The sequence below is a fragment of the Condylostylus longicornis genome, unplaced genomic scaffold (genome assembly GCF_029603195.1).
Source record: "Condylostylus longicornis isolate FDR11 unplaced genomic scaffold, ASM2960319v2 ptg000013l, whole genome shotgun sequence".
Taxonomy (NCBI): Eukaryota; Metazoa; Arthropoda; class Insecta; order Diptera; family Dolichopodidae; genus Condylostylus; species Condylostylus longicornis.
In genome coordinates this window covers 1960077-1985223 of record NW_026577982.1, presented here as the reverse complement: position 1 = coordinate 1985223, position 25147 = coordinate 1960077, and the positions used below count along the sequence as shown (strand labels likewise).

General features: G+C 25.8%; 1 protein-coding gene across 1 annotated transcript; it reads right to left on the bottom strand.

Annotated features, from left to right (window-relative positions):
* Positions 1-19642: 19642 nt before the first annotated feature.
* On the bottom strand, positions 19643-21006 carry LOC129605653 (uncharacterized). The gene is made up of 4 exons (XM_055515546.1): positions 20662-21006; positions 20345-20587; positions 20087-20281; positions 19643-20023 (listed from the first exon to the last, which is right to left on the bottom strand). The coding sequence occupies exons 1-4, from the start codon at positions 21004-21006 to the stop codon at positions 19643-19645; spliced, it is 1164 nt and encodes a 387-aa protein (XP_055371521.1).
* Positions 21007-25147: the final 4141 nt, after the last annotated feature.

Sequence of the window (25147 nt, the reverse complement as noted above, 5' to 3'; positions counted from 1 at the left end):
TTGCTGACTATAGCATTAACTATACCAATTTTATATTTTGTAAAACAAAGGAAATCAAAATGCATTAAATTAAAAGTTCAAGAAAATGCTGTGGGATTAAATATTAACCAATTACCAACCACATCAAGAAAAAGTGATGTCCAGGAGGACATCAAGCTTAAGGAGGGGGGAGTTATATATCCTCTTCCAGTATAGACAAAATTTCAATACTAATTAAGCGATACCTTTTATTTTCTTTATTTTGCTTTTTCTAATGATATATCGCATTTCAATATAACTCAAAATATACTTTTTGTTTTTCTCGTTTTGTTTTTTTTTTATTATTTAAATCACACATGTTGACTTAAGCCGTCGTACTAAGAGTTATGTTACATAACTAATAAAAATAGAATCTAATATTACAAACATTTAATATAGTTTTTTTTGTTTCTTGTATAAAATTTATGCATTGAAATTATCGCTTAATAAACTATTCCGTGTGAAAATATTTCTAAAAAAAATAAAAATCTAATAATTTCGTGTGAAAATATTTCTAAAAAAATAAAAATCTAAAAAATAATTCTTTTCAGCAAATTGGTTTCCTAATGTAAAATAAAAAAAGAAAAAAGTAAAAACAAATTTTGTTTTTAAATATTTTTTGTAAAAGCAAGGAAAAATTATAACTTGGTTTAATTTTTCCTTTCTTAAAAATAGTGAGTCGAAAATTGATTGTCAAAGAATTAAGTTTGAATAAAAAAGTTTTTTATTAAGCGAGAGAAAAAAAAAGAATATTAAATAATTTTTGAAAAAGTGGATATATAATTAAATTAAGTTTTATGTTTTTGTAATAATTAAAAAAAAAGAAATTAATAAATAAAAATAAAAAAAAAATATAACAATTAATATTAAAATTGTTTTAATTAATCGAAGAAAAAGGAAATTAATTAATAAAAGGTAACAGGAACTTTTTTGTGATTTGTTAAAATAACAAATAATACAAAAGTTACACATGGTATTTTAAATTTTTAGGTTAGAAGTAAAATTCAGAAGGTTGTCGGAACATATTCTCATCTCTTTTTCTTAAGTAAATCTAAAGCTTTTATATAAAGTCATAGGAATTAGTACTTTCTTTACAATTATGATTCTTTTTTAAGTAATCAGTAATCGTCGAGTTGATAATCGGTTTCTCAGTGAGTGTTGCGCCCTTAATTAATATATATATACTCTGTTAAGTGCGAACTGATTGAGTGAAGATTTTTCTTAGAAAAGAGGCATACTGCAGGAGAAATTTTGTGAAGCCTGGCTTCAGGATCTAACGCAGTTTATGCATACGATTTTTTGTTTACGTATGTTGATTTACTTGAAGTCTTTGACCTTTAGAATTTGGATCTACTTTGATTTTATAAAGTGTTATGTTCGTAGAACATTTATGAATTTAACACTTCTTGTGTAAGGCTAAAAATTTTAGACCGATTTAATTCAGTTATCTGCCGTTTCAACCCAGAAAGATATCTTGAAAAATAATTGAGATAAATTTGCAGAATTTTCACAAATTATTTTTGATAACAAATTTCAGCATCCTATTTAATTTAAGTAGCTGTATTATAATTTTTAAAAATAATATGGCTACATTTTAGAAATATCATTGAAATTAAGGTACTGAAATTGCTTAAGGACTAAATATAGATTTATTCTGAATTTTCTATTCTGTTGCGTTATATTATGATAGTTATCATGCAAATTCATAAACAATTTCATCACATTTGAAAATAATTCGGGTTGCATACAATTGAAATTTTTCTCAAACGAAATTATTAATAGAGGCACTATTCTAAAATAATTTTCTCTATAAACTTATTGGTGTAGGTTAATAGTTGTTTTAATCAAATCATTGGACATTATTTTAAAGAACTAAAGCCAAGATTGAGTAAATTGAAATATAAGGCGGAAATTTTCTGGTATAAGCACATTTAATAGCATAACCAAATAGAGCAATCATGACTGGACCTGCACATTGAATCATATTAAAAAATTAACTATTGTCATTATCGTGTTATGGGTACAATTGTAAGGTTTTGAATTTTTTAATAATAGCAATAAAATTACTTCCTTTGTCTACTTATTTATCACGCAAAATTAATATATCCATTTAACCATTTAATTTTACAATGTACTTTAATTTTAAATTTTTCTACAAACTACACACAAATATCTGCTAGTAGATATTTATATATATGTATATATACATACATATTATAGGTATATGTTTATAAAAATTTACTAAACTTCAACCTTTTATTGAGTATTTATTTTTATTGTGAAAAAGTATTCACAGTAATACAAAAAATAAAGCTGGGTCAAACCAATGGTTTTTCATGTAGCACTTTTCCCTTTAACAAATGGAAATATTGCTTTCAGAAACAATCTATGTAATACTCTATTAAAATTACTTTCATTCATATAAGAAACTATTTTAGGGATTGCATACATTTAGGATGAACGATTTATGCAATCTTTGAAATAAAGCAAAAATAAACTTGAGGAGGTGTTAACATAAAGCTCTAGTTTAAAGGTTAACTCCGTGTTTTAATAAAAATAATTATATTTTTTAATGGTATGGAATTTACTGTTAGCTTTCTGCGTTTCTAGAAATTTGAAAAAGCCTGTGGTTTCAGAAATATAAGGTGCCAAAAATAGAAATTTTACAAATTTCGAAAGGCGATAACTGGAGAGGAAGTGGAAATAGAAAAAAAATTTTTTCCAACAAAATGAACTATTTATTGGTGTCTAACAGCTGTTCAAATTTCACAATCTGAGGTCTACAAGAAAAGCGACATCAAAAAATTAGAAAAAACGTATTTTAGATAACAGCAAATTTTAATGGCCATTTTGTTTTTTTAAAGTTCGAATATAGTATTCCGCGATAGTACAAAACAGCTACTATAGTTCTGCATTTGCAAAATTTGAAATATGCTTATAGTTTCACTGCAATAAATAGCTAAAAAATGCCGTTTTTAGGGTTTTAGAGGGTATAACTTTGAGAGGGGGAGTGCGAAATTGCAAAAACTTTTTTTCTACGGAAATAAGTTCCTAGTAAAGATCTATGTACACATAAAATTTCACATTTCTATCTTCAAGGGCGTAGAAGTTTTGTAAACATGTCCAAGAACAGATTAACGGACGGACAGAGTGAAACTAATAAGCACGTTTTTTCAAATTTTTTTTTTTGGAAAAGTGCTAAAGATGAAAAGTACACTTGTTGACTTTGTAATTATAACGGTTAATAGGGTTTAATAATATTATAAACCCTTTTGAATTAATACACCTTATACATTAAAATTATATTGTATGTATACGGTCATATTTGTATGATACATGTATGTATAGCTAGGTAGGGACTTATTACTGTTATATGTACAATATTTGTATTTTTAAAAACCAAAACACACTTTAACATTTTAAAACCTGAATTAATTTCCTTTTAAAATTTCCGCTTTATTCACTTTTCTATATGTATGTTCTGTGTGCTAACTGCTATATACTTGATAATTACCCCACATCCAATTTTTCTTTGTCTACCCCATGTTTTATTTCCTCGAACCCTAAAATTTTAATTTTAACTTTTACAAATTTTCCATTATGATTTTCTTTAAATATTTTTTTAATTTTTTTTTATTATTTTTTTTCTGTTAATTTAACCAAATTATTTTCTTTATTGTTTTTACATTTTATTGTTTATTTCTCTTTTTTTTTTGTTCACAATTCTAATTTTCGGTAATTTCCACTAAAACAATCTTTTGAATGCTCATACATCCGATAGTTTATTCGATTAAAATTTTATATATGTATGTATGTATGGTATTTAAGTATTAATTTATATATGAACCTAAATAAAAAAAAAAAACAAAACGTTCTGTTTTATCGTTTCCAAGATCCGATGAAATGACACAATTGATCGCCTCAATGATTATCAAATAAATTGATTGATTGATTGTTTTTTGTTCTGAATGAATGGGTTATTGAAGCGTTCTTTGTATTTTGTCTTTCTTTGTGTTTTTTTCTTATTTTCCTGTGCTATGATATATTTCATTGCTTCAATGAACTGTGCTTCATATAACAATTTTAACATGTTACCCTTTTCTTGTATATGTGTGTACATTCATACATAAATATGCAAATGCAATGTATAGAATTGTTATACTCAAATTATATTATAATATGTGTTATATTAAAATTTTAAATATAACGGTATTGGATTATATATACATTATGTAAATAGTATTGTTATATATATATATATATATATTTAGATATGTAAATATTATATGCATTTAATTTAAATTTAAAATTTAATTTTAATGTTATATATGTGTATATATAATATAATATAGAGAGTTTAATGTAGTGGGATGTGTATTTATATAACCATAAATTCAGGTTGAATGCTCTATTGCGGTCGATCCTATAATAACATAATAACATTATACCATATATGAAAATTTTTTAAGTAATATAGAGGAAGATACATACATTATGTTTGCATATTCAGATAATGTAATATAGAGTGAAAGAGATAGGTATATGGAAAAAAAAAGAAAATAAAACTGCTATAGGGAAATATTAAATACAGGTTATTCTTTTAAATTGGTGATTCATAGAATATCGATTAGCAGAATACAATATTTTCGAAAATTTTATTTTTTAGTACAATTACATTTTATTATAAATATGTGTTTGTTTGAATAAACACGATATTTTTATGTATGTATTATTATTAAGTCATTAGGTTTTTAACATCCCATTTAAACAGTCGATTTATTGGCTGATAACGGAATAATGTTGCTTACCTTATTTTTGCTTACGCAGGGTATAGCATTTTCATTTAAAACAGCGATATTATTAGGTTTTTAAAGAAACGATATTATTCTTTTATTATTATAATATTATCCAATATTGCATACTTTTAGGGGCAGATAAAAAAAAAATTAGTAATGCGCTGAAATTACTCCGTTCCTAAGCAAATACCAGGAAATATCTCTCAGGGAGCTGGACGCGAGCTCCGCGACACTGAGAAAGTTGTTCTGGTCATTTAATAAAATAAAAATGAACTGTTGAAAATTAAAATTTTTCTAAATTTTAGGTGAACACGGAAGAGGAAGGAGAAAGGGCAAGAGGAAGAGGGGAGGGAATAAAACTATTTTTGTTTTTATTTAATAAAATATTTACCACTCTCCTTGTCGTCAAAGAAAACAATAATGCAAAAGGTTTGAAATCTTGGATGGGAAACGTAAAAGAAATAATTTTCTATCTTGCTTTCGAACGACAGTTTGCAGAATGAATAATAATTATTTATTGTTGTTTCAAGTTATTATTTATGCCACACTAAATGCCAACGGACATACACGTAACTAATATTAGCCAGTGAGCTGTTATATTTGATTAATTTCGAAATGTAAAGGTTTGGTCTGGATTTTAAAAAAGTTAGTAGCTCTTTTGAATCTAAAATTTGAAATTTCATATTTCAATTTAGTGTTATGACTATTAAGGTAACAAAATTATAATATCTCATAGTAAGGTTGAATTAAGGTTGGCTTATATATACTGAAATCATATACGGTAATAAAATGAAATTCTTTTAAAGATTATAAAATAATTTTTTATAAAAAAATCATTATTTGTGAATTTTAAAAACATAATTATTTTATACACACACGTATACACGAACAAATACAAATATGTTTAAAATATAAAACAACCTAGAAAGGTGAGTGAGTGAAAATAAAACTAGGAAATTTCTTTTTGATTTTTTTTTTGTTTTGTTATTTGTGTGTCGTTTATTCGATTGAATGAATCGATTGAAAGTTTTTTTTTTTTTATAAAAATAAAATTAACAAAATTGGGTGCAATCTTTGGAAATTTTTTTTTGAAAGAAGAAAAAAAAATATAAATACTCTATTTTGTTTTAATTTTCTATCGAATAAACGATTTTTCTAATAAGTCGAATATTCATAATATTTTTTTTTACTAACTTAATTGCTTTGATTTTATGTAAGCATCCGGGAAGTATGCTAAATTTAAAAATATTTATTTGATTTAAAAATTATGTAGTTTTTAATTACATAACAATTTTAAAATATTAATTTATTTTGTGTAGATATTTATGTAAAGTGTATACTTCCAGTTTAATTGCAATTTTAAGGCAACGAGGACTTTTCTAATCCAAACAAATGCGAAGAAAGTAAATGAGTATAACATACATATTATTCTTTATTTTCTCTGTGTTGTGTAATTGTTAGAGAGGAGTTACAATGCAATTGGAGAGTAACACATATTCTTGTATTATCATTGTAAGAAAAGACACCTCTCACTTGTTATAATGTAATAAATGAAAGGTGTCATGTACATGGTTCGAATCATGTTGCAAAATTTAATATTGTTTTAGTTGATGTTTTAAGATTAAAATGATCAAAAATCCAAGGGAAAAATTGCGATATATAAACTTAAGTATATTTCATTAAATAAGCATCCGATCAGCGCGCCCGAATTTATCGTTTTTTTGATTTTGCTATTTCCTTATAGAAGCAGTTTGATACTGCAATCCGAGCTGTTCCAAATAACAAACATTGTTTTCAAAATAATTGTCAAGTACTATTCCATCCTGCTCAAGGAATTTCTCCTCAGAACTACTTTGAATGGTTCGGGGCCCTCTTCACTGGGCATTATATCTGGTGAAATAGTACAAGCTAGGTTGGATTCCTGCGGGGATGATGAGGGGACGGCCATATATATTCTGCGTGACTGTCCTGCTCTAGTTGCCAGGAGGTGCAAATGATTTGGGTGAGGCTTCCAACTCCTTGAGGGATATCTCAGGGTGAGCATGAGACCGGAGTAGTGTAAACGCAATATGAGAGGGCTACAATAAACCATGGCTAGCTGCGGTGGTCGGAGGGAATAAAATCTCTTGCCCATATCTCTCTTCAGTAAAAAAAAAATTATTGCATAATATCTGGAATTTTTATGTATGTATCTATACGAATATATTTTCTTACACATACATTACATAAGTATTACAATTCATTTAATCTCTATAATAAAAAATTTACTAAAGAGTAAACGGACTACTTTTATAACCAAATGCCTATTGGTTCAAAGTTATCCTTTAATGGAAAAATTATAAAATAATAAAATTCACAATAAATAACAAAATCAATTAATACTTTACAATGATAACTACATTTATGAATCATGGAATAATATTTTTTAAAATAAAAATTTTTAATCTAGACGACAATTGAATTCGTCCTTTTTTCATTGTAATAAATATGATTTAAATATAAAATGAATTCAGCGCATTCTATTGGGAATTTTTTCAATTAACTAAAACAATAAAATTCAATTTTTTTATTCTAAAATTAATAATAAAAATGAAAAAATAAGAAGAATAAAATTATAAGAGGAAGTTTAATTGAAATGTATGGAATATGTTGATCCTTTCGATTACTTTTAACAACAAATCTGTAATTACTAGGTTGAGAAAAACTTAAAGGAAAATCCACTTTTTTTTGATGGATTTTTATAGTCAGGGGCCTGCACTACCATACATTGTTGATAGATTTTGTAGAGTTTTTTTGGAATAGAAATGGTCACCATTCAATACTCCTTAAATGAAATTCATGGACAATGTTTCATGTTTAAGCCCTACCTTAAATTCTTATTCGTAATAAGCGGCTTTTTTTTAAATAACAATGTAGAAGAGAAAAATATGATTTATATGTATGTATGTATGTATATATATGCACATACCTGGTCAAATGGCAGCTGGGATTTCCTTCTATTCTTAAATATTTTTCTCCTATTCCTTTCCGAATTTTTATCTTATTTGATAATTCATAAAGTTCATCAAAAAATTCTACTCTAATTGAATTTCTATACTCTTTCAATTGAGATTCATACATAATAATGTAAAGTAAAATACGCACAATTTAAAACCACAAAACAGCTAAAGAAAACAGGAAATTATATTTTAAAATAATTGTTTTGTTATTTCCATCCGTTCTAGTATCCATGGTAACGTTTACAAATTTTTATGTATAAGTAGTTTTTGTTTTTTCAATGAAACAGAATTTCAACTATAATTTGAACAAATTTATGACATTAAAAGCGTTACAATTTTAGTTTTTAAAATATTTGTGTATGAAATGATTCTTTGGGAAAAAAGCGAGCACTCATACCGGAAATAATAAATTCAGATGCATCTCAGAAAGCTGGATGTGGAAGAAGGGAGCATTAATTCAGAGTGGAAGATAAGGAGATTTCCAAAAGAGAAGAAAGTCTCTGAATAAATTCGTCGTCATGGAAAACTGGATGCAGGTTATATTGATTTCCCACATGATAATCTAATTTATTGGGAGTAAGAGTTTCAAGTGAGTAATTCGAATCGCGGCGTAAAAATCTGAATTAATCGATTTTAAAGCAGAACCATTTTAATTTCTACAAATATCTACTAATTTTTTTGCTTATCCCATCGGAATACATTGTTCACCAACACTATAGTCTTTTAATAATGTCAAAGTGGAAATCTTAAAATATCATTAACTGACTTTATTTATTTGTATGACAACTATATAGGTTTGTAATGGAAGAAGAGCAATAATATCCTTTTTACCTAATAATTAGTTGATATTGAGCATAATTATGTTTGTGTTCAAAACTTGTAATACTATTATACTCTATATATGTATATAATTATTGTTATACATACAAAGTATTATAGCATCCTGATATTCACCACTTTAATATTTATAACACAAACATTTTACTGTTATTGTAATATTACTTACTTTTATAAATAGAAACTGTTACTTAACTTACATAACTTTGGTGTGCTACACATATATACATGTAAAATATATATATATATATACAATATAATATTAAACAAAAACATAAACTCAATAAACTGTAAAAACAAAGCGTCCTTTTTGTATCATATGCGTAAATTTAAAAGAAGAAGAAAAAAAATAAAGTAATGTAAAATAAGTGAACATTTAAAAAAAAATTTTTTTTTTGTTACCCATTTTCTATATTGTCCTTGCAAATACCTAATGTACATTAGAAGTCCTTGTTGTTTATTAAAAGTATATGAAGACAAAGCAGCTAGTAAAACATTTTCCTTTAAACTTTATTACCTTGTTAGTTTCCTTTGTAAAATTGTTTTTTAGTAATACTTTTTATAAAATCTATGAAAATAATTTAAATTTGCATATTGTTCAGAGTACTGATTGGACATGAATTACACATTGATGACAAAAGAAAATTTTTCATAAAAAATTTTGTCTAATGATGATTTTTAATTTTTTAATTTAAGAATATTATGCAATTCTATTCCTTGATACGGAATAAAATCGCAATAATTAATGTCTTTAAATCCTACTTAAATTAATTAAAAAAATTTTTTAAACCTGTGCGTATTAAAAAACTATTTGAATATTTTTACGAACGAATCATTTTGCCGCAACGTAATTATTCCCCAGTAACGCACACTAGAAATTCAAAACCACGTCATTTTAGAATGTGTGTCTATAGAGGGATTTTTTCAAATTTCAAATAAAACACAAAATAACAAATTACATGGTATGAGTTTAATAATGACTTAAAACAATAACGTATGGCATTTACTTTTTAAAAATAATTTAATTCAAATGTTGACCGCGACTACATTTTAAATGGTCCATCCTGACGGTTCAGATGCGTTCTTGCATAGCTACCGGTTTTTTCCAAAATCCACGGTTAATGTTGGCTTACAAAGTGTCAATTGAAGCTGACTTATCCTTGAAGACCAGAGAATTTATATTATATCTTCAAAGATAATAACCTACGGGTGTGATGTCACATGATGTAGGCGACCAATTTACCCGTCGAAAACTTGAAATTAAATGCTCACCAAAATGATTTCTCAACAAGTTTTTTGTTGCTCGTGTTGTATGGCAAGTATCTTCATTCAAGAATTTTTGCTGAAACCAAAGCTCGCTGGAATCACGGTTTTTAGTTTCAGGTAAGAAATAACCCGTAATCATGGTGTGATAACGGTCGCCATAGACGGTGACATTCTGATAGTCAACTATACTAAAGTTTCTGGCCTAAATTTACTTACATTATATAAAATATAATTATAATTCACGTTCCTCCTCAATTTTCAGTTTGTGAAAGGTTTAAAAATGTAAATTTTTTGAAATTTACTGTTCTATAATCACAAAGCATTTCGAATTCTGGGAATCACAAAAAGTTTGTAATTTAACAGTTCTGTTTTCACATTTTCCGCAAAAATGTAAGGTAACGATAGAATTCCAAATGAATCATCCAAGTTTTAGGAATGCTTTTGATATGGTTTTTTTCCAAATTCATGTTTTATAATTTTAATAACAAATGGTAGGTGTTGGACAATATATTTGCTTTTGGCCTATAAGGTTAATTTTTGATTCCAATTATGTAAATCAGTTGCTCTAGTTTCTAAATTATTTTGCTTCGATCAAAACTATTTATTTTTATATAATTAGTATACCTGCATATCATTTAAATTACGAATTGTATTCAAACTCCAAGACCTTCTCAATAACCCCTCCATACATAAGTATTTAAATTTATTTAGTTAAATAATAATAAATTTTAAAAAATAAATAACTTTTATTAAATTATTTAGCTATTAAATATTCAAATAATTTTATAAATTTTATTATTTGTATTGCAATTAAGTTCAGAGGAGTTCCAAATAGTATAAAAGCCGTATGTTTAATTGCACACACATATTATTTTTTGTATTGCAAGAATGGTTCTATTAAATGATTCCATTGCAATCGGCAATTTAATAAAAATTATTTGTAAATTTTTTTTTTTATAAATTTTTAACCCATATTAAATGTAAAAACTACTTTTTCTTATATAGTATTCAAATATTTCATGGATCTGACTAGCATTACAATTATTCATCAAACATTAAATTCTACATCAGATCAGCAATTACAACAAATATACTTAGATAGTATTGAGAGTATATTACGGAATGAAGCAACAAATCCCATTAAGGAAAACTATTTTGTCATTCAATGGTTAAAAATTGATGGAATGACTGATATTCAATTTAATAAAAAATTATTTCAAAATGCCGACGCAGGATTAACCGATGTAATTTTAATTATTAAATAAATTTTTTTGTATTTCATTAATAAAATTTATTTTGGATAGGCTTATATTGTAGCAATAGCGGATATTTCAAGATTTTTTAGAGCAAAATATTATGCAACACTAAAATCTTCACTTCGTGTTAGAGATCGACGTCTTTTATTGATTGTTTTTAATGAAAATTTTAATAATGAAATTTATGATGTTAGAAGTATTGTTAAATGTGAGTATAGATTTTGTATTTGAGCTGGCTATTCGCTGTAACAATTTACAAATTTTAATATTTTCTTACAGTGTATCCGAAGCATTTATTTTTGAAAAAACATTCAAATGACATAGAATTTTATGCTCAAAGATCAATTGGTTTAGATGATGCAAAGCAAATATTAGTGGATAAATTTTCATTACGGACATCAAAATTTCATTACAATGCAATTTTATATCCCGAAAAATATTTTGAATTTGAAGGACAAGTAATTAAAGTTGGTGTACATACTCTAACACCATTCTCATATGCTTGCTCTACGGTTTTTATTCCATTTAAGTTGAAATAAGAAAATTAAATAAATTCTATTATATTTTCAGTTACCTGGCTCTGGCAATGTAGATTCCATTGATCCAGAAAAGCCTGCAAACTCATTTTTATATGAAGGAGCTGAATCTTTACTTATTATTGAATTTTGTAAACTAAGAAATTGTACTATAAAATTGAGTTATTGTAAGTGGTTTATGTCGAACCATTAAAGAAATAACTAAAACTTTACACTGTTTTATATATTATGTAGATGGTGAAGGAGCTTGGGGTGATATTTTTCCAAATGGTTCATCATATGGTGTTTATGGTGGTCTTTTTACACAACAAGTAGAAATTGGACATGGAATTTTAGTGGATTTATATAGTGATATATTTGAAATATCTAATGCTGTTTCGAAAATTGCTGTTGTCTTATTAACACCAAAGCCAATGTTTATAAGATTAATAATTATAATTTTATTTTTTTAGATTCTTATTACTTATTTTGTTTTTTTATTTTAATATAGGCGTTATCCACCATATTTAACAATTATATTACCATTTACATTCAAATTATGGCTTACAGTTTTAATGTTTGCTTTTGTATGTACAATACTTGTACTAATATTTGATTACTATATTACGATGCAAACCAAAGATTTCAAACCAAAATATTATTTTTTAACATTGAAAGATCGTTATGAAAAAGCTTGCTTAATAGTTGCTGCAATATTTCTTCAGACAACAGCAGAATTTTCAAGGTTTGTACTGAAAATTATGTGCTCTTCTATATATAAAATATTTTTTTTTTTCTCAAATTAATTTAAAAGGTTCAATAATGGTTCAGCTAGATTATTTTTTGCATTATTATTAATTACAACAACAATCATAGAGAATTCATATAGCGGTCAATTAAAATCTCTTTTAACTGTTCCACTATATGAGGATCCAATTGATACAACAGAAAAATTTAAATATTCTAATTTAAAATGGACTGGTCCTGTTAATAAATGGGTTCAACCGATATCGCAATCAGATTTAAAACGGGATCAAATAATTTCAAAAAAATATGAAATAAAAAGTTATAAAGAAATTATGAAGGCTGAATATACTGGAAAATATGGAATACCAGTTGGAAAATCATATGTATACAATTTTGGTGATTATATAAGAGATGGTCCTTTAAATGAATTTATTGTAAGAGAAATAAATTCGAAAATAATATAACTGAGATATTAAAAATATTAAATTTTTTTTTTATAAAGCCAGTGAAGGATGATGTTTTCTTTACGTATACAAGATTTGCAGCAATTAAAGGATGGCCATTTATTGATGAATTCAATATGATTATATTATGGTCTCTAGAACATGGATTATATATATTTTGGGAGAATAAGGTTTCAAAAATCATTAAAATTTTTTAAATAGTTTTTTTTAATATTTTTAGCATAAAGCCAAAATTATTATAAAATTTTCATAGTTTGCTGATAAATATTTGGATACGAAAACACAACATAAATTAAAACTTATGGAAACCGGAAATCGTGATCCAGATCCACCTGTCAAATTGGAAGTATCTAATATTTCCGGGCCATTAATTGTATTGTGCCTTGGCCTTCTTAGCGGATGTATTATATTTGTTATGGAGCTAGTTTATGGGAAATTTTTTTTAAAATGAAAATTGTATGTTTTTTTAATATTCTAAACTGTCGTTAAAAGTACCAAGTTGCAAAGTGTTTTTAAGTGTTTTACTATGTCACATTTTAAAAAGTTTAATAAATAAAAATTTGCCACAGTCACATGAAAAAGTCAACAAAAATCCTTTTGTTTCCGCATTGGACACCTGTTCAATAAAGAAATTGTTCTTATTATAGGTCAAATTTGTTTGTTCGCCTATTCGTACATCTTCTCTTCATAGCATTTTGCACTGTTTAATAGAGGTAGCAAATATATACAGGTAATAAATATAAGAGATTGCCAGCACTAACTACCCTTTGTTCAAAGGTAATTAGCAGCAATATATGCAAGAAGATAGATAAGTACATATTTCTGATGAATACCGAAATCGCATTAAATTTCAAAATTATAAAAGAAATTATTAATGAGCTATTCAATAGAAATTTAAATAGAAATCTATTTGGGTAATTGTAATTCGCATATAATTGGATTAATTTTTCTTGAATGCCCACCAATTTGTTCTTAAACAAATTAATGAGGACGAAATACTCGAAAATTCTTTTCAATTTCTTGAACTGTTCAATTGCGATTTTAAATCTTATTCAATTAAACTTTTAATTTTAATTTAAGTAATCTCGCCCCACTAATCCCAACATTTGTTTATTTTTAAGTTTTCTTTTTGAAAACGTATACAAAAAAAAAATACTGTCAAATTAAAAATTCTGCTTTAAATTCTTTCAAAGGATTTGAATAAGCGTTCCGTTTAGTTGTTTTCTTTTTTTTTTAATTTTATGTCCTAAATTTTTTATATTTTGTGAATGCTTTGTAGAGCATAAAATTGTTGATTAATAAAGGAGCTTACCTTTTGTTCTAATTATGTATGAAATTTTTAAAATCTATCACGTTCAAAGGTACCCCAGTTTTTTTTTTTTTCCAAAATACTTGAGGGTTCATAACACCAATAGGATCTTTTTACTTAATATATAGAATGTAAATATTAATGTGTATATTTTAAATACAGGATGTGTTAATTGCGAGTTGGGAGCGAGTAATATTGCTGGTATTGTTTTAAACTTCTGAATTCTGATTCTAATAGAACTGCAATCCCTTTTAAACCTTAGGTTGTGAATATACCGAATTTGGACTGATAATATCGCGAATTAGAAAACAATGTTATTATTGGACACAAATTTGATAATAGTAAAGATGTACAATAGTGTAAAATTTGGCCATAAATTAACATTGTATTCGGTTGTACTCTGATTAATAAACAGCCAGTGGTGCCGTAAATATGATGTTTCAACAAAATTGTTATACAAGGTGCTCTATATCATGGAAATCTTATTAATACTGAATTAAATATTCTATTGCTCTTATATTCAAATACGAATTTCAATTTTCCATGCACCTTGTTCGTTTATTATTTTGAACTTTTAGAGAAAAATGAAATGACTTTTTAAAAATGGTATTATTGGACTAATATGTTTTATATAAATACATACGATTGTGTAATATGCCCATATTTTAGAATGGGTACAAGTAATTAAGCATATTAAAAAGTTATTTTTGTATTTTTAAAAAAATTTTTAAAACAAAATTAATATTTACCTAAAAAGATCAAAGGATTTTATTGGAAAAATATATGTACATTGTATATATATATATATTATACATATATGTATATTTATGTTAGTTTGTGTTATTTTATACATATATACCTGTGTAGCATATTTATGAATATTTCTAATTTAAAGGATTAGAGGAAACTTTATACTATGTAGGTGTTATTGGTATTATAATTTAATATTCGACACCACTAGCACCAAATTTATCACACAGTTGACCAATTTTTCATATTAGAATTTTTATTTTAAGAAAAGCATGTATATCGCCTTTGACTCTGAGGTAATTTTTTAAAAAATATTATTTGAAATTAGATTTGTACTTCACACTGTCATAAATTTTTAACAAAATTACAACTATTTTAACTAAATCTTGTATTTTTCTACCAGAATTAATGAACTACTAAAATAATTTTAATATTAACACTCTCTCATTAATTTATTAATTAAAAATTGTAATACTTTCCGAATTTCTTTTCCACTCACTCCAAAATTTAAACAAATCTGTATCTACTAATATTGCTAGAATGCTTTCAAAATAAAAGTCCACATGTCTGAATTTACAAAACAAGGAGCAGAATAAAAATAGAATCATTTTCTTATAAAATACATACAAGAGATTACAGTTAAAATCATATTTTTCTTATCCTTTTTTTTTTGTTCTAGAACTGACACAGGACATTCACATTTATTCGACTACGTCATGGTGTGTCGGGGCTCAAAATAAAATTATTCATGAAATAATTTTATGCCCAACAGTGCATAACAAAATTATTCAATATAATATTGTGTGTATCGATAATATACGGATTGAATACGGATATAGTTATTTTGTGTTCGGATAATATAAGAATCTAATATACAGAGAAGGACATAAGGTATAATTTTATGTAGTCTCGATGATAATACTTAATGCATATGTTATTAGATATTTTTTTTGTTTTAATTTTGTGTTTTTTATTGTAATGGTTTTTTTAGCACATTTATAAAATAAAAATTGGAAAAAACTATTTTTTATATTCAATCTGTATGTACGTTATTTCGAAAATCCCTCTGCTTACAATAATTTTCTGTATAACCAAAGTCAACCAGCCTATAACGTATATAAAAGTGAAGATGACCGGAGTGTAGATACGAATATCCGGTAGAGGGCTTCCCGTATTAACATATTACTGTATAAATTAATTTTTTACTCCTGAAACATAAAATTGACGGTTCACTTACCAACTACATTCAATAACGCTCAACACCGTTTTTTCCTTAAAAGCAATGCACGCAATGTCAAAATGACCATTCAAATTCAACTTGCAAGTATTGAAATTCGTTCTTAGTGCTAACATAATTTTTCTCCTATTCGGTATAACCACTAAAAGTCTCGAATTTTTATACTTAGTAATTAACATTGATAAATGAATTATCGTCAGAACAAAAATATTAAAAAAATATTTGCATTTGCATTAAGGAAATGTGCAATTTTACAACCATATTGGTTCAATCCGAATTTATTTTGTTTTAGATTTATGATAGCAAAAATTTCTATTTTAAATCGAATTGTGTGCATGGGTTATATAAAGAAGAAAACTTTCTTAAGGAGGAGGTTATTTAAAAGAAATCAGTTGCAATTTTCAACACTGAATTTTCTCTATAATTCTGTTATGCAAAAACACAGTATTGATTGTATTTTTCGGCTTTTATTTTCTTCTAGTTCTATGAAACGTTTATAATATAATTTTTAATATAACAATCATTTATTATTTAAAACTTTGTGCTGCACTGATTGTATTTTATTAAGAACATGGTGACACGCAAATCAAGTTTAATTTCGACAGTTTTAACAATTCATTTTCTCTATTTGTACTACATAAATTACAATTTATTTAATAAATTAAATGTAATTTTCAAGTTTTCTACTTATTTGATTTTATTTTATTTTAAAAATTAACTTGTTCTCATTGAACTTGAAATCTTTTCAACACAAAATTCCAATGAAAAACACGCATGAAGAAAAGGCGAAGTGAAGCACTTTTTTTTTAAATGGTTTTGGGAAACTGCTAAAAATAAGGAATTGTTTACGTTTGTTGTAAAATATAAAGAGTTATTTTCGATTTGCTGCAAAAAACATGGAATTACCTTCGTTTAACATAAAAATTTCGAATTATTTACAGCTAATGTAAAAAATACAGAGCTATTGACGTTTTAAGTCAAAAAGATGGAAGACCTGCTTTTAATATCTGAAAATTCTGAGCTATTTACATTTAATGTTAAAAAATAAAAAGTTTTTTAAGTTTTGTAAAAAAAACAGTAAAATATAAGTATAAAATACCTGAGTTTTACATAAAAAATACGAGTTATTTACGTTTAATGTAAAAAATGTAGAGTAATATACGTTTTATGTAAAAAGCATAGAATCACCTGCCTTTTACACAAAAATTTCGAGTTACTTACGTTTAATGTAAAATATAAGGATTTATTTACGTTTTGTGTAAAAAAAAACATGGAATTACCTGCGTTTTTAACACAAAACGTAATGAAATACCTGCGTTTTACATAAAGTTTTCGAGTTATTTATGTTTAACGTAAAAAATACAGAGTAATTTACGTTTGATGTAAAAAACCTGGAATACCTCCATTTTTTGTGAAAATTCTAAATTATTTACGTTTAACGTAAAAAATTTACGTTTTATGTAAAAAACCTCTGGTTTTTATTAAAATTCTGAATTATTTATGTTTAACGTAAAAAATACAGAGTAATTTACGTTTAACGTAAAAAATACAGAGTAATTTACGTTTTATGTAAAAAACCTGGAATACCTCCTTTTTTTATGAAAATTCTAAATTATTTACGTTTAACGTAAAAAATACAGAGTAATTTACGTTTTACGTAAAAAACCTGGAATACCTACATTTTACATAAAAATTTCGAGTTATTTACGTTTAAGGTAAAAAAAACAGAGTACTTTACGTTTTATAAAAAAAAACATAGAATCACATGAGTTTAACATAAAAAATATGAGTTATTTACGTTTAATGTAAAAAATACAGAGTAATTTACGTTTTACGTAAAAAAAACCTGGTATACCTGCGTTTTATATGAAAATTTTGAGTTATTTACATTTAATGTAAAAAATACAAAGTTTTTTACGTTTTGTGTAAAAAACAGTAAAATATAAGGATTTATTTACGTTTTGTGTATAAAACATTGAATACCTGCGTTTTACATAAAAAATACGAATTACTTTACATTTAATGTAAAGAATACAAAATTATTTACATTTTGCGTAAAAAACATGTAATATGTTTGTTTTATATAAAAATTCTGAGTTGTTTACATTTAATATAAAGAATACAGAATTATTTACGTTTTGTATAAAAAGAGGTAAAGTATAAGGAGTTATTTACGTTTTGTGTAAAAAACATAGAATACCTTAAACATGGAACGACTTATTTACGTTCAATACAAAAAATACAGAGTTTCTTACGTTTCGGGCAAAATTGTCTATGTTTTCTATAGTTACCGCGTACGTTATTGACTGATATGCCATTTTGCCCCGTAATACGCGTTTTGTAGAATTCTCATGTTGCCTTTAATTCTTCAATTGCAATTACTTTTTTTATTTCATTTGGAAAAGTATGTAGTTATCTACATATTTATATAAACTATAAAATTGTTTTTCTTTTTACGTAAACCACCAAAAATCTTTTCTAATTAAACAATTGTTCCTTTGATAATAATTATTTAAATCTGTTCTTGAAAATAAGAAACTTCAAGCCTTTATAATTTTTGTCTATGGTTAAAAACTAATTAACAATATAATTATGTAACCGTTTGTGTTGCATTTCGATTACCAATAACTACATCATGCCACAGTTCAACTGCATACCTAAACACAAACATATAAGAATTTAGCATAGACATTTCCAACTTTTCTATTTTCTAATGAGAATTTAAAATTAAACAAAATCATGTAAATGGTCGCGAGAATTGTATTTTAAGTGGTGAGCTATACAAAGATATAGATCTAGATACATAAACGCACATAATGAAGTTATAATAAGGATAAAATAATAATGGAAACAAATTAAATAAAGTTTAATTGTCTGGTTTTTTCTTGAATTGATTAATAAAATCTAGTACTCGTATGTTGTTAATATTGTATATTTGCATTGTTTAGCAATGTTGTCACTGTATAAATCAAAGGCAGCTTTTACACAATATAAAATTTTAATAGTAAAAAATTAAAAGCTATAGCAGTTACATACTCGTTTCAGCCGTATAATTACTGTTTTATAATGAGTTGATACACACACAATTATTTAATTTTAAAAAAATAGGGTCATTCTTATTAATTACACGCAGTCTTATTCATTTTAGTTGTAGTTCATTTAAATGAACTTTGGTTGATATTTTTCCAATTTTACAAATTACAAAAGTATTCAATAATTAATTTTAGTTCATGAAGCATTTTCCAATTGTTTTAAGAAATTTAATGAACTTAATTTATCCCGACCACCAATCGCTTTATTTGCCTTTATTTTTTGTTTAAACGGATACCTAGTCTACAACACACGCATCTAATTTGGAAATTCACACCATACTGTCGATTACTTTTTTAATGATATTGAATACATAATTTAATTGAGTACATGGGCTTACACATGAACCAGTTCAATTTTATTTTCTTATTCTTATTGCTGGTTTCTTTTCATCCAATAATTTATAGAGTGCCATATCTTTTTCTTCAATTAAGGCTTCTTTTTCAGCTTTCTCGAAGAATCCATTATCAACCAGATATTGTGGACGTTTTAAATGAGGATTTTTTAAATAATATTTAATTAGAGCTTGAGTTGATCTTAAATTCCCGATTCCTTCAAATAATACTTGCCTTGTTCGAAGTTCTAATGGAAATGCTTGTTCAATTACTAAATCTTCGATATCTTCTTGTTTAAAATGTCTTAAATATGCTGGTAATGTTCTACCAAATGCTACTTTTATATCTTGAGGTGGTGCAGATTTTTTTTTCCATCCTTTTGCTGAAGTTTGCATTTTAACTACCTAAAATAAACAAAACAAGTTATCATAATTATTTCTTAGATAATTACGAATTTTTTCACTCACTTCGGAAATTTTCAACAATTTGGCACCTTGAAGAGCATCTTTAATTGTTTTTGGTTTCTTTGGATCTTGTTGAATTGATTTTAAAAGTTTTTCATTCTCCTCAATTGAAAATAAAGATCTAAGATATTCCTTAGTAATATCGTTTTCCCGGTCTCTACCCAATGTGTTTAGCCATAAGCAAAAATTCTCTGCTGTCTTAAAATAATTATTGTGTTACTTCAAGAAATATAATTTTCAATAGATATAAATGATAATTACTTCATCCATTAAATGCTCTGCTTGATCATACAGGGACTTTTCCATTATGTTAGTTTCCAAGTCATACAACTTTGTATTCCAAATTACTCTTTCTCTTTGGGTTTTTCCAAGATAACCGCTTTGCCAATTTTTGATTTTTCTCCTACCATATCTTTTTTCATCAAAAGTTGGCTCAATACGAATTAGCCGCATTTTTGTTATAATGTCCTCAAGACCTGGTGGTTTTGGTAAATCATGAAATGCCTAAAATATAAGGTAAATAAATTACAGTTATTTCATTGCGCTTATTACAATATACTGTTAATATAAATTATAACCTTCTTTTTAACTATGTCAGTAAATTTTGGAGCTTTCGGTTTCTCAACTTTTTCGACAATTTCATCTTTTAAATCTCTTTCGAAGAGATCTTTTTCACGTGGTATAACTGGGACTACTCTAGCGACACGTTTATGTAATTTTTCTGGTAGTGTTTTTGATAAATCATAAACTTTAATGCGATTGCCCATAGCCTCTTCAATGGCATTTTTTTCCATATCTAATATCATATCGAGCCAATGAAATCCTTTACCTTTACGTTCCTTAGTTAAACTTGGTACTTTTTTCTCACGCACTTTTGTCCATAATTTTGGTGCAGATTTCTGTTTCGATAATTTTTGTAACATATTGAGTTTTCTTATTTTTTCCATTGTAATTTTTAAATGGTCTTCTTTTGTTAAACTTGGCAGTTTGGCTTCTCTAATTTTTCCCCATAATTTTGGTTTTTCTTCTTTGCCAGGTTGAGCATTATCTAACATTGCATTTAGCCAATCCATTTTGATATGAATTAAATTTTATAGTATTTTCAATAAAAAGAAAATATTTAGTTTTTATGAAAACCACTTTAAAATTGTAAAATTACAAAATTTATATTTTATTAAATCAATAAAACAAATATCAACATGGTAATACAAATGTGAAATATTTGAACTAAAAGGATATTGTTCTGAATACTGTACTCGAAATAAAATACCGCAAAAAGGTGTAAATCTTGAATAACTTTTTTCGTAAAAAAAAACAAAAAGAAACTTAACGAAGTTTGAATTGTCGCTGTCAACGTAATTTAAATTATTTTTGGACAGAACCATTTTACATTTTGCACATGGTTTGTGTATTCGGTGATTAATTAAGATTAATAATATCGTGAAAAAATTATTTTTGTAATGGTATTTTCATTTTAATGGATTGAGTCTAAGTTGAGTTTATACTATAATTCGATAAATTTATTACGTTATTATTTGAATATTTTTTTAAAAATCCTCGACATTTTGAATTTGGCCTTTTGTTTTATTGTGTTCTGAACAATTATCTTGAATAAATTTAATAAAAACTTTCTGTATAATTACGCTAACGCGCTGAATAATCGAATTACATTTATGAATCAGTTATTTCTTTTATATGGTAACTTGAGTACTTGACTTGATATTACATACCTCGAAATTGGAAGTGTGTTTTTACTATGTCAGCTTAAAAACCCGAAAATGACGTTTCTTTATTTTAAACATTTCAAGTCGAGTAAGTAAAATTTTTTTCATTGACTTGAGCGAAGCCGACTTCAAGTTAAGTAACGTTTATATGGGCATCAAATAGGCTTCAATTACGCTTGAAGCTTTCATGTAAAAATATAACTTAAGCGATAAACGGCAACGGCGAACGATTTCCGTTGTTAACCTCGAACAACAATGGAACGGAAAATCTACTGTACAGTATTTTGCATGTCATCGATTGACATTGGGTTGTATATTATTTACGTATGTATATAAATTTTGGCGTTTCGTCGCAGAAAATCGCTTTTGTGAAGAAAGTGAGGTGACATTCGTACCATTTGGTTGGTATACAAAAATTTTTTGTGAATTTAATTGAATTTAAATTTAATATTGTAAGTTTCTATTATGAAGAATAAAACTTTTTTATAACAATTAAGTAAAAAAACTAATTAGGTAATATTTTGTCTTAAAATATAAAAATTTTAGAAAAAAATTATAAATTGGGAATCTAAGAATGCTTTGTGAAAAATGACCAAACTAAATTTATTTTTTTATTTAAAATATTTTTTTTTCATTTACAATATAAAAATAGGGAAGTACAGACATAATCAAATTTGGAAATTATAATTTCATTTTAATAAATAAAACCGGTTCTCAAAATATTTTACTTCGAAAAGCTCAAACATGTCCGGCTACTATAATTCTAAAAAATGTCATTTGAGCTGTAAGAATTATATGAAAAATGTTAGACCCTTAACATTACCTCGTGATAAAATCATATTCATTAATAAGAAAAGAAGAAAACACGCTTGGAAAAATGAAATTGAAATTAAGAAAGAGAGGAAATGCGTTAGGAAATGGGATTTTATGTCAACATTACCGAAAGATTTAGAAAAGCGTGTTGCAAAGATTATAGATTTACCGGCCCCAGAAAGCGGCTATTATTTTGAATCAGATAACTTAAATATTGAAGATAAGAAATATATTGGGCACAAGGAATGGGGTGAGGGCGAAAAAGAAATCGAATCGGAGGTAACAGAGTGAAAATCAATTTTAATGTTAAAGTTTCCAGTATGAATTTCAGCAAATAAAATTTTTCTGTATAACATGACAAGGGATTCGAGATTTGTGTAGTTAATCAAATCTCGAAAAATATTTTAGTTCTTTTCGAGTCTAAACATGATTTTTTAAAATTTTTTAATTTTAGAAAAGTTTCAATGAAAGCACCTGCTCATTTATATTAAAACTTCAACAAAATTTTAGTCAATTAAATCTTAAAATTGAAGATACCGTAGAAAAAAAAGAAAGAAAAAAGGATTTCAATTGGTTAAGTGATTACATATGTAAATCGAACATGAGACGAATTAAATGGAATTCCAAATTATATAAATTAGAACAAGACTTAGATGAAAAACCGGCAGATGAACAAGCTGAAGAAATTATGGAAGCTGTAACTTTTTAAAATTTCGTTTTAATTTTGATTTGTTTGAGATCCCAATGTGTAAAATATAAATTTCTTGAATGTTTTTATATTTTATTTTTAGGTGGCTGAAAGATTTTCTAATTGGATTAATTCATATGGTACTTCTTACACTAATATTTCGAAAAATTATATAAAATCATTATTTAATATTAATATTACCGAGAAACTTTTATATGGAGTAAATATTTGTCCAAAAGTCATTAAAACTGTTCCACATAATGTCGCAAAAACTTGGAATATGCCTCAGGTATTTACCCCAATTCTAAGGAGCCACTTTTTGTAATAATCAAAAAGTTTGATTCAAAAAGGGAGACCTGTAGCTTTGCCATAAAATTCAATTTTCATGAAACGATTTTTGTACTCGGAAAAATGGTAAAGTAGTATCAAAAAATTTTTTATGGTACTACCTTTCCATTTCTACAAATACGAAAATAATTTCACGAAAATCAAATTCGGCCCCTGTTCAAATATTTTTGTAATATTAATTTTTTCTAATTTTAGATGTCAATAAAAAATCAATTTTATAAAAAATTATTGGAAAGAAAATTAAAAATATCAAAAAATGTTATAAAACATGCATTCGGTAGAACAATTCCAAATTGTGATAGAGTATGGGTACCAAAATTTATTGATAAAACTATTGAACCTTATTGTCCAGAAGAATTATTAAATTATTCTTATTTATTTAATGGAATAACACATTTAAAATCAACAGAAGAATTAATTAATTATTTAATAAAAAATCCGGAAATTGAGCGTCCAAAATTTCTAGAAGAATGTGGTTTATTTCAAAAGAAAGAGGGAAGTGATCATGTGAAACAAAATTATTCAATTCCACTTTATGAATTACTCGAAAAAGCTGAAAGAACCTATGAATTTTCAAAAAATTAATCATGACTTAAAATTCGGAAATATTTTGTAAATCATTTGTGTACAATTAAAATTCTGAGGTGAATTTTTAAAAATTTTGGGAACTACTGAAAAATATATTTGGTAAGTACTTTTTTGCTTTTGTTTAATATTAAATTTAAGAAAATTATTTAATTTCTGATTATTATTAAAAAGATTTTAAATTTTTAATTCTTATAATAATTTGGCTGATTTTGTTGACAACATCGGCTTTAAAAATCTTAAATACGAGACTCCTAAAAACTCAAAATCTTATCAGGAAGACATATATGTTCGGTTTAGTGGGTCAACACTATTTGTTTAAAATTTAATAATTCAGTAATAAATTTTCTGAATTAATGAATCAATTCAATTTTCAATTTATAATGAAATTAATTTTCATTCTGCTACCCTAACACTTGAATGCAAATAACACCAAATAAACTAAATTTTATTGAATATTTGAATAAATCAATTTTATAACGCCCTATGTACAATTTTCTTATAAAATGCATAGAATACTTTTATGTATAGAGTTGCTTGTGCCCTCTTCATTCAAGCCTTTCTTTTTTCCTATATGAAACGTAACAATTTTTAATAATTTCTTCCAAAAATTTTTTCTTTTATTATTTTTGGTAATAAATTAGAATTTTTTTAATATTTTTTGACAATAATTTTTTTTTTTTTAACAATATCTAATTTTTTTTCCGGGAAGGGAAATAAATTTTCTTTTACATTGTCGTTTCTGATACGCTCCTCATTTATTTTGAAAAAAAAAATTATTATTTTATTGAAATTCTTTTAAAAGCTTGTAATATAAATTAGAAAAGTTTTTCTTCTTTCCTCGTTTCCTCGGAACTCGTAGTAAATCCACATAAATACCGAGTATTCGATAATAAAAAAATATTG